The 10756-nt window shown below is 27.6% G+C and overlaps 2 protein-coding genes and 1 pseudogene across 4 annotated transcripts in view; all 3 read left to right on the forward strand.

Annotated features, from left to right (window-relative positions):
• The window catches only part of dsx (transcription factor doublesex), a 151360-nt gene extending 147971 nt beyond the window's left edge, over nucleotides 1-3389 (forward strand). For both annotated transcript variants that reach the window (XR_015810819.1, XM_088193340.1), the window contains one exon: nucleotides 70-3389. The gene's annotated coding sequence lies outside the window, so the exon portion shown is untranslated. The remainder of the gene's footprint in view (nucleotides 1-69) is intronic.
• Nucleotides 3390-5807: 2418 nt separating this feature from the next.
• Nucleotides 5808-6704, forward strand: Uxt (Uxt prefoldin-like subunit). The gene is made up of 2 exons (XM_088193349.1): nucleotides 5808-5882; nucleotides 6085-6704. The coding sequence occupies exon 2, from the start codon at nucleotides 6099-6101 to the stop codon at nucleotides 6555-6557; it is 459 nt and encodes a 152-aa protein (XP_088049475.1). The 5' UTR covers nucleotides 5808-5882; nucleotides 6085-6098; the 3' UTR covers nucleotides 6558-6704.
• Nucleotides 6705-6750: 46 nt separating this feature from the next.
• LOC148232036 (cysteine sulfinic acid decarboxylase-like) lies at nucleotides 6751-10660 on the forward strand (annotated as a pseudogene). Its single transcript, XR_015810830.1, has 6 exons — nucleotides 6751-7053; nucleotides 7126-7315; nucleotides 8645-8825; nucleotides 8904-9125; nucleotides 9395-9588; nucleotides 10236-10660. The product of XR_015810830.1 is annotated as a cysteine sulfinic acid decarboxylase-like (transcript).
• The last annotated feature ends 96 nt before the right edge of the window (nucleotides 10661-10756 follow it).

A 10756-nucleotide genomic window follows, 5' to 3' on the forward strand; every position in this document is an offset into this window, starting at 1 on the left:
GAATCCCATTTAACATGATTTTTTTCTGAAATAAAACAATATAATAACTTAGTGTTTTTGTGATTTCAGGAGTATCGTGGATTTGAACAATTGGATTCATATGCTTACAATACAATTATGAGCAACTTGAAATTGAAAACTTCATCGTCGTCCAGAAGGATTAACACATTATCGAAGAGCAGTGTTCGTTTTATGTTTATTGCCATTTGAATTAAAAAAATAACTTCAAAAACGAATATTTACAGTTACATACTTATATTTAAAAAAATAATCCATCCCTAATATTGTCCATTATTGCAACGAGAAATTGTATCGTCCGCATTTAAAATGCTTAAAATTGTATTTCTTTAAAATTTATATGTATAAAAAATATTATTACAATGTAAATTTTGTAAACGACAAGTGTGGAATTTTCAATTTTTAATTTGCACGTTTTGCAAATTGAACTTTCATTATTATTAGACATACTAAAGTACCTATTATCATAAAGTAAACTGAAACGAATTACTAGATAAGAAATTGTATTAACGGTTTTAAAATACATATTTAGGCTAATGAAACAACTGCGGTTTTAACACCATTACATGTTAAGATTTGTCATTACTTATATTTTTTTCACAACTTATAATGATATAAAAACAGATTAAGTTTTTAATAAAACCAATATTTTAATGGTAAATTGAATTTTAGTAATTTTTAAGCTTTTTATGAATCGATTAAATTCTATACATTCAAGTATAAAATGCCATTATATATATATATATAGTAATAAATATGTATACATAATTTTACTAACAGAAACGTCCTTATAGATTTCGAATTCATAAATATAATTGCAAACAAATATATTTTGTGGCTTACCCAAAAATTCTGACCTGAGAATGGCAAAAAAGATTTAAGCTTAATTTACATATGTTTTAATATTGTTTTATGTACCTGAACAACGTCAACTACTAACATATGTTAAATAGTTAGAGTATCAGTAAATTGTTCTCGTATACTTTTTGGTTAAAAATAATAGCTTCCTACCCTAAGTTAGAACACATCTCCAAAGAATCTCATTTTTACGCCTGATATTTAATGTTAAATTAGCTTCAAAAAGCTATCAATAATTTGATTTACAAATAATTATATAATATTTACAATAATGTTTATAGCTTAAAACATTGAAAAAGCAAGCATCAAAATTATTTTTAATGTATCGTTGTTCCGTCGAAATTGTGAAGCCTTCTTGCCGTAATATTCTTGATAATTTAATAATTATAAGTTGTGATCATAATCCGAATTTATATTTGTAGTTACTCTAGTTATAAAACAAGCCAAATATAATTGGTTTTAGAAAATTCTTTTTTCACCAATTCGTTAAAAATATTCATACTCTTACATATTATATCTTTATATTGTATACATATATATTATTAAATTTAAAGGTAAAAACCACTCATAAATGATACTTTTCTATAATAAATATATTTTTTATATGATAGTGTTATCTCTTTATATTTTTCTTCTATGTACATGTAGTAACCTAGTAAATCTACGTTAAAAAAGGTTGAACGAAACGTACATTATTATTTATATAATAGTTTTTGTTGTGTTTAAAATAATAATATTTTTGGTCAGTTCTTTCGTGTTTAATTTCAAAATATATATATTTATATACATCATAATTCTCAAAGAAAATATATGATGAAGTCTAACTTTTTAAAAATAACTCCAATTAAACAATAGTTGTGAAGGTTATACCAAAAATACCTTAAAAACTATGTTTTATTAGGTTTGTTAACTACATGTCTGTTTCTATTATATTATTTTATAATTTTCTTATCTTAATTGTTGTTTTTCTTATCTAATATATTATGTTTAATTTTTTTATTATACATAGATACATATATGTATGTATATCTGTTTCTTGAACTGGTGCAAATAATAAGGACATAATTAATGTACATACTTATCTATACATAACAACATTGATAATGCAGAAAAAAATCTACTGTATGTTTATCAATGTTTATCATTATAGTTAATGTTATGATATCTGTCACATATTGAAGTCAGTGTTTTAAACTTGTCCATTAAAAATAAGTGCTCTTTGTGTCTTATATGAAAAAAAATTAATCCATTTATGTACATTTATATGCACCGATAATTATTTTTGCAAAAGTTTGCTACTTTATTTACTAAAATTAATGTATAATTGTTATATAACAAAGTCAAATGTTAACAAAACCATTCCCTCGTCAACTTGTTAAAATAAATTAGAAATATCTCTTTTAATTTTATTGGGATATAATCTTAATAATTAACAGTGTTGATAAGATTTTTTATATTCGCATAACATTTGACTTTTTAGTTTAAAGCAATTATAAATCAAGTCCATGGCATATGCATATTGTACACAAAACAAAGTTCTTATATTTTATAAAAGTAATATATTAATAATTAATCTAATAACTAGTATATATGTTAATAATTAAAACAATTCTGAAATTCCGAATTATACATATTGCTAAAAATATTTGTAAATATATTAAAATTTTAACTAAATGATGTTCGAAAACCATTAAAATTCCTTATTATATGTATAGTTCTTTTTATGGTGTAAAATAAATGTTTTCTCATTCCATTAAAATTATCCTGCACTAATTTCAAACTGTATTCTAAAAATTATGTTTACAACATATATGTAAATTTTTAGTTATGGTTGATTTTTACAAAATTTCAATTGATGTAAAATTATATTGAATAGAAAATAATTTTCATTCAAAAAAATTCGTGATATGTTCCTGATTTATAAAATATGGGTGTGAAATTATGTTTAAGTATAAAGTTAATATTAATCTTCTGAATATAATTTTCAACAGTCAATGTCTTCGAAAATGTATATAATTAAGATTTTTTTATAACCAATTAACTAATTCAAAGATATCAAGTAATTTTAGTTTTCAATATATTATTATCTTACACTTTTTAAATAAGTTAGTCATTGGGGGATCATTTATATTGCTATGTATAAGTAATTTAAAGCTAAATCAGAATTGTTGAATCCGATGCTTTGAATAATATTTTGCCATGGTGCCAAAACAATATTTTAACAACATACATAGTTTTCACATTGTATTGTAACAACTGTATAATATTCAATCTGTAAATTTTATTAATTATTATGTAATAAGCTACTACTATTAGTTAGTGAGTATTGTTTAATTGTTATGATTATTGTTAACTCGTACCAAACTTTTAAGCCGGCATCGCTCAGTGTTCTTTTTTATCTCACTCGATTGATATTGCAATTTTTACTGAAACGATTGTAATTCTTCTTGTATATACATATTGATTATTGTGTAATTGTATCATCGTATTCGATTAATAAAATATTCATTAAACATTCGTTTTTCATTCAAAAATTGAATCTATACTCCAATGAGTACTAGATTGCATCATTGGAAAAATTATGTAACTCTAACTTGAACCGCTTACTATATTAAAAAATCTATATATTATATAAACCATAAGTAAATCAGAGCCAAGATGTGATATCGAATACGTCAGACATGAGGGGGTTCTAGCATAGGAATTGTATAAACTAAAATAAAGAAGACATGAAAATGTAATCGAGCCGTAACTATAAAAAAGCACAATTTTATAAATTTAGTATGTAAATAAATTTTAGTGCAACTTTTTGGAGCTATATTAATTTTATTTGATTCACTTTATAATCTAGCATCGGCAATTATGCAATAACTTCCGTTATTCTTTAATATTGTTAATTAGTGAAAAACATTATTATTTATGGCAATTTATATAAAGTGTGCACGCGAATTGATTACAAAACTCCAATAGCTTGTTTTGAAGAACTTCCCCAATGGAAATAACACATCTATGTTTTCTAAGTAGGAACAATAGAGTGCAGATGATGAAGTTAAAGTAATACTCTATTATATTATGCAAGCTTCCATTTTTGGAATCCAATGAAAAATGATGGAGTATATAACCCTGAAAAAAGTTATTTCGTTTTAAATGTCAAAGTGCCTGAGACGTTGAAAATATTAAGGGCAAACTAATATTTACCCCTAACCAGCTTGATATTTTAAGAAAAACAATATAGAGATGTTTAACTTGTCTAAGATAACATGGATTAAGGCAGAGGTCCCTAAACTTTTTTGTCTCGTAGACCACTTGCCATGTTTTTCGGTTTTGGGTAGACACCCTGCTTGCTTGATATTGATTTTTTGCAAATTCATCAACTTCAAATGTGTTTTTGACAGCTGGTATCGTGCTACTCACTTTGAAAGATTTCTACTATCTGTGTATTTGGATTATTCCATTCATTGAAAGCCAAAAATAAAGTCACCCACATTTACATCTCATGGATCCCCAATTTTATTTTTCACTGACATGGACCCCTTGCAAGTCGTCGTCGACCCCTAGGGGTCGATATAGTCCACTTTGAGAATCACGGTGGTATATCATTATCTACAGGTGTTTACAAGTTCAAAATGTATTGCGACCACAAAGCGAATGCCTACATCCTACAACTTACACAATTTTATAAACATATATAATATTTTTTTTACTTCATAGGTACTTTTATAAATAATGTATTTGTCTTTATTTTATAAGATTATAATGTAAGTAGATAGGTACTATCAGTGGTTGTTGAAATCCACTTCAGTGGACCCCCATTTTTATTTCATGGACCCCCAAATTATTTTTCGCTGACGTAGAACCCTTGCAGGTTATCATAGACCCCTGGGGGTCGATATAGACCACTTTGGGAATCACTGGATTAAGGCAACGGTATGGTAACTATCTGGATATCGTGAGATAATGTATATTGAGTTCGCTATTGCTATTCGTAATTACTAAGTTAACATAAATTATCGATATCCATTTGATATGAACAACATTTTATTTATTGTTTTGTCTTGAATTAGCATTTTGCTATGTTATTCTTCGAAATTTGAACAATATTATTATGAAATAACAAACGACACATTGATGAGTTCGCCCTTAATATTCTACATGCTTAATATTATATTGATACCTACAAACAAAAACATATATGAAAAAATAAAATTAGCCAAGTTTAAAACCAATAATAATTTATTTTACGGTTAAATTGAAAGCTTAATTCAATTTAACCGTATTTATTTAATTATTATTGAACTTTATTTTATTATTCTAGCAATACAATCGCCCGCAGTATGCGACTGGCAAGATAATTTTGTACGGCTCGCAAATAGAGTAACTGCATTATATTAATTCAAGAACTTATTCTTTGAGGCGGCTTCCATCAATTATGTCACAGGTTTAGGGGAAAAGGTTAAGAGTAATTGTGACAATGTGAAACAACACGATTTCTAGCAATTGTATTTTATTATTCTAATATCGCTTATAATTGTAAATATATTTTTTATTAAGAACACAATATTTTGAATTTCGTATTGAGCAATTAGAGAGAGATTCATTTTTGTATGCTAGTAAGCAATCTTCTAGAATCAATTATATACAATAAAATGTTAGTCAAGGGGAGTGGGCAATAACTGTATTTAACATACTTAAATATTGTAATTATTACCTTACATAATGAATTTAAGTAACAACAGTTTACCTATTAAAAAAACATTTTCTAATGACAGTACATTTATTAAAAATCAAAATTTATCTTTTGGAGGCTTAAAAATAAACATTTAATTATCATACAACTTAATAAAAAATAATAATATAGAATATTTAAAAATTATCAATATTGTATTTATAAATATATTTTTTAATATTTGGCCATGACTTTTTTATCTGACATTTTTTACACTGGCAACCTTTAGTTGGCGGTCGGATTTAAAGCAGCTGTCATTCTATAATTTCAAGGTTTTCATGTGAGTTTTTTATATTTTCAATAATTAAATAGTTTATCCCAAGTAATACAATTATTTTAATTAATCTCACATTGTTTTTTGCCTATTATTTCTAAAGATATTTTGAGGTTATATCTCATGTTTAGTTGTATATTTTATGTGATTATTATACAAAAATAAATAATAATTTCTGTTAATAAACACATACTCAATTTATTTTCAGAAAAATCGCTCGTTATGTCGAATACGGCGAAGGTCCATGAAACCATCGCACACTATGAATCGTTCATCAATGATACCATGAAGGAAAACCTCAAAGATTTGGAAACAAACCTGCAAAATATTAACACAGAAATAATGGAGTTTACCCAAATTAAAAAATCCTTGGGCTTACTAAAGGAGAACACATTTAATGGCGGCTTCAAAACTCAAGTGGACGTAGGCTGTAATTTTTTCATCGAGGCAAAAGTTGAAGACCCATCTGTTGTGATGTTCAATATTGGTCTACATCATTACTTGGAGTTTACTCATGACGAGGCGATTAAGTATTCTGAAGCAAGAATCGAAGCACTGGAAGCGATGGCGGAGATCATTAAAGAGAAGAGCGCTCAGACTAAAGCTCATATTAAATTGCTACTGTTTGGCATCGGAGAACTACAAAACGTCAAGGTCAACCCTGATTTGCCAATTAACTGATTATTGTCGACAAGAGGTCCTTTTATTCTGTGATTGCCTCTGCAATTGTTCCATTCATTGCGGCATTTTTAATAATTACTTAATTGTACATATTAGCTAATTAAATATTTACATGCATTTTTATATATAAAAGATTACCAGTCACAACTGTGTCATTTTATTTTAAACTCTTTGATTCGTATAACTATTAACAATGGATAATACTGATTGTGAAGATATGGTAAATACATCTCATTCTATACAAAATCAGATTGAATATTTAATATTCCATAATTTTAGTTTAGATCTTCATGGACTGGTGATAGATGCGTTGAATTGTTCCGTTTATACTTACGAAGTAGCTCCAGACTTCACTTTAATGGAGAAACATATCATAGAAAAGATAAGATTCATAATTGGCTGAGAAGATGGAAACGGAATATTTTGTCCAGGTGGATCAATCACTAATGGTATCGGTATGAATCTGGCTAGATTAAACCACAACAATGATATTAAAGTATTTATTATTAATTTTAATACCGTCTATTAATGAAGCCGTATTTTTATTTTGATTATTTTTTATTTTCAGCACAAAGGTGTATCTTCGTTACCGCCGCTGGTGATCTTTACATCTTGTGATGCTCATTATTCAATTCAAAAAATGGCTGCATTATTGAGTATTAGACCAGACCATGTGATTTTGGTGAACACTGATCTTACTAGTAGTATGGATGTGGTCGATTTGAAGAACTGCATTGAAACATCTATCAATGAAAATAGTATGTATTATGTACGATTGTTCATTGATATTTTTTTCATTGTTGGATCATGCTGAAAGTGAATAACTAATTGTGCAATTACAATTATATCTAGCAATATTTGTTTTAACTCTTTAACAAATATAATTTTTATTACTCTTTTTGCTGAGGTTAGATTCCCAGCGATGCAGTCCAACCCTCTTTACTTTGCAGATAAATTGACTTGCTGATAATCAGATTTTTATGTTAGATTAAAATTATTATTATTTATTTGTATTCACTGTTTACTATCTTATCCATAGATGTAAAAATCTGCTCTAAAAATAACAACATTATTTTATAAAATTGAATTTATAATTTTTTTACACTTACGAGAACATAAATATGGTTTTAGTTCACCAAAGAATGCTACCTTTTAAAATAGGTACCTTTGTATATAGGTACCTGTTTTAAAAAGGGATGCACATGTTTCTTATGTGCCAGCAAGTAATCTCTAAAAAATCATATTCAAAGAATTCTTTATTAAATATTTTTTTAATATATGTACTCATTAACAGATGTCACTAATAATATTTTAATTTTCATATTTACTAATTCACGTATCAACTACATACTATATTTTTAATAATCGATTTTCTGAAGCGATTTCTGCTCATTATAGATGGCGAAAAAGTTTGTCGAAATGGAATCTCTTGACTTCAATATATATAGTTAGCGGGAAGCTTTATAAGTCCTATTCACATAACGAACTCAAAAAATATCTTGATCTCATCGCATATAATCTAGAAAATGGCTTCAGAGCTTTTTCTTGAATTACTTGATAGACATATCGATTTGTTTCGACAGCAATATTTTCAAAAAATCCATCAGCAAAAATATGAAATTAATACGGTTTTCCACAAGCCAGAGATCCAGAAGTATTAATTTTCACTCTCACTGAACTCACGAAAGATTTTATATGAACCGTATTTCCACCAAGATTAAACAGGGACGTCATTTTAATTTTTTAGAGGGGCAAAAATTGGCCAGCCATTTTGTTTATATTTCGATTTCATTAAGATTTATGCTATTTCATTAAATAATATGCATTTTTCTAACAAAATTCAAGGGGGAGTCAATTCCCTCGCTACGTCAAAAGTAATAAAATCGTGCCGTCACGGTAGAAACGCTCGATAGCGTTCATATTAAACATTAATTAACAAAAAATATTAAAATAATTTTTAATAAATTTAGCCAAGATTAAAACCATGAAATATTTACTATCCCACTTGCCACTAACTACATTCAATATTCTTGGATCTGTGTATTTATAATATTAATAATGTCATGTTTTTATTTATATAATTACAGCTGTACTTATTGCCATTTTTTCCACTTCTGGTACTACAGTTCTTGAAGCGTTTGATCCAGTATCATCAGCTATTGCTGATATTTTCAAAGAATACAAGTTGTGGTTACACGTGGATGCCGCTTAAGGTGGTGGTTTGATTTTCTCCAAAACTCATCGATCAAAATTAATCTGAATTGAACGGTAATGTTTAAGATTTATTATACAAAACTACGGCTTCCGTTGTAGTTTATAATTCATCTATACATATTTATGTTTTAGGGCCAATTCTGTTACGATTAACCCTTACAAACTTCTTGGCGTACCGCAGCAATGTTCGTTACTTCGTACTCAGCACCATGCACCAAGTGCCATGCAACGCGTGCATCTTACCTTTTCCAGCCGGATAACTTTTACAGTGCCGATTTAGACTGTAGAGACTCTCACATACAATGCGGTAGACGATCAGATGCTTTCAAATTTTGGTTGATGTGGCAAGCTAAGGTATACATTACTATTTGACTGTATATTTCATATATTTTAATTAGTGTCTATTATAGAATATTCACCTGTAGACCATATAATGCATATTTCCATTAATTTATATTCACCCTTTTGGTAAATATGACCGATTTTCAAGGACGTAGCAATTATTTGAACGCATATCACACTTCAGCATAACTTGAAGCTCAACGCAGTGTAAAAGTTGTCAAGTCTAAATTTTTCCATTGCATTAATTTTGCTTCTTTAAATTTAAATAATTCATGTTTCAGGGCTCCGAGGGATTTCAATGTCATGTCGATTCCAATATGAAAGTATCGAGCTACTTCAAAAATCATTATGTAAAAGAAGTAATTTTAAGCTAGTCATTGATCCGCAATACAAAAATGTATGCTTTTGGTACATTCCACCGTCTCTCAAAAATAAGAATCCTATATCATCATAATTCAAGGACAAGCTGCATAGGGTATGTATTAATTCGATAAATAAACAAATTTATATGTACACATGTCGATAAAAAAGTATTCGATCTTAGAATCTAAACCTTCAGGTCAAAACATAGTTCTATTCCACCTATTGATTCCTCTTTTGGAAGGATTTTTTAATCTGATGCTTCATCATATTAGTCTTTATATCGTCTGTGTCCTAAAATCTAGTTTCTTCGGATCTGAGTAAGAGCTAAAGATTGCCAGGGCAATCGTAAAATTAGTGTATATTTTGTCTCATCAAAAATACTAAAAAAAAATTAAAAATAAAAAGTTACGAATTGTCAGGTTTAGTAATTAAATTATCTGATTACCACAGCACAAACTAATCTCAAGGTTGTTAGCACTATTATGCTGCTGTGGAATTTGGTTTTACCAATACTGTGCAATGTAACAAGGTTGGTTATAAAAGTTATTAACACATGCTATTTCAAACAACCCATTGATTACTAGTGATTTTTATTTTCAGGGTTTGGTTTTAAGTCACATATAGCACATATTCACTATTTTAAACTCTAGGCTAATTGGCACACAAATATTTTTTGATCAGACCTATTGTTTTAAAATCATTAAATTTTAAGTTTAATATTTTATAATTATAAATTTTAATTTTATTTGTTGTATTTAGGTTGCTCCAAAAATCAAAGAAAAAATGATAAGAAAAGGCAGTGCAATGATCAACTATCAGCCACATTGGGATAAACCAAATTTCTTCAGGTTTGTAACACAAAATTCATCTTTAAACGTAAACGACATTGATTATGTATTTAACAAAATTGAATCACATTTGTAATATCAAAGCTATATAATACATGTATTATTTTTTTATAAATTTATTATAATATGTAACTTTCATTAATATAAATTATTATAACACATAGTATGTACATATTGCTTAGTTAACCTCAATCTTTAACATTTTAAGATTATTCTTCACCAAAGTTCTCCGCATTTGCTGCTCCGATAGTATCTAGTATGGCAGGCAACAACTTTAATATAATGAAAAGTCATAGCATGTATTAAAAATACAAATAAAAATTAATCAAATATTTTTAATTACTTGATTCCCAATGAATCCTATTATTTGCACAATCTTCTTGATTTGTTCAATATCAGGCACTCCAGGAATTCCAAGCTTTGTTTCAATAT

The sequence above is a fragment of the Plectrocnemia conspersa genome, unplaced genomic scaffold (genome assembly GCF_051122295.1).
Source record: "Plectrocnemia conspersa isolate PC_06_02 unplaced genomic scaffold, ASM5112229v1 ptg000009l, whole genome shotgun sequence".
Taxonomy (NCBI): Eukaryota; Metazoa; Arthropoda; class Insecta; order Trichoptera; family Polycentropodidae; genus Plectrocnemia; species Plectrocnemia conspersa.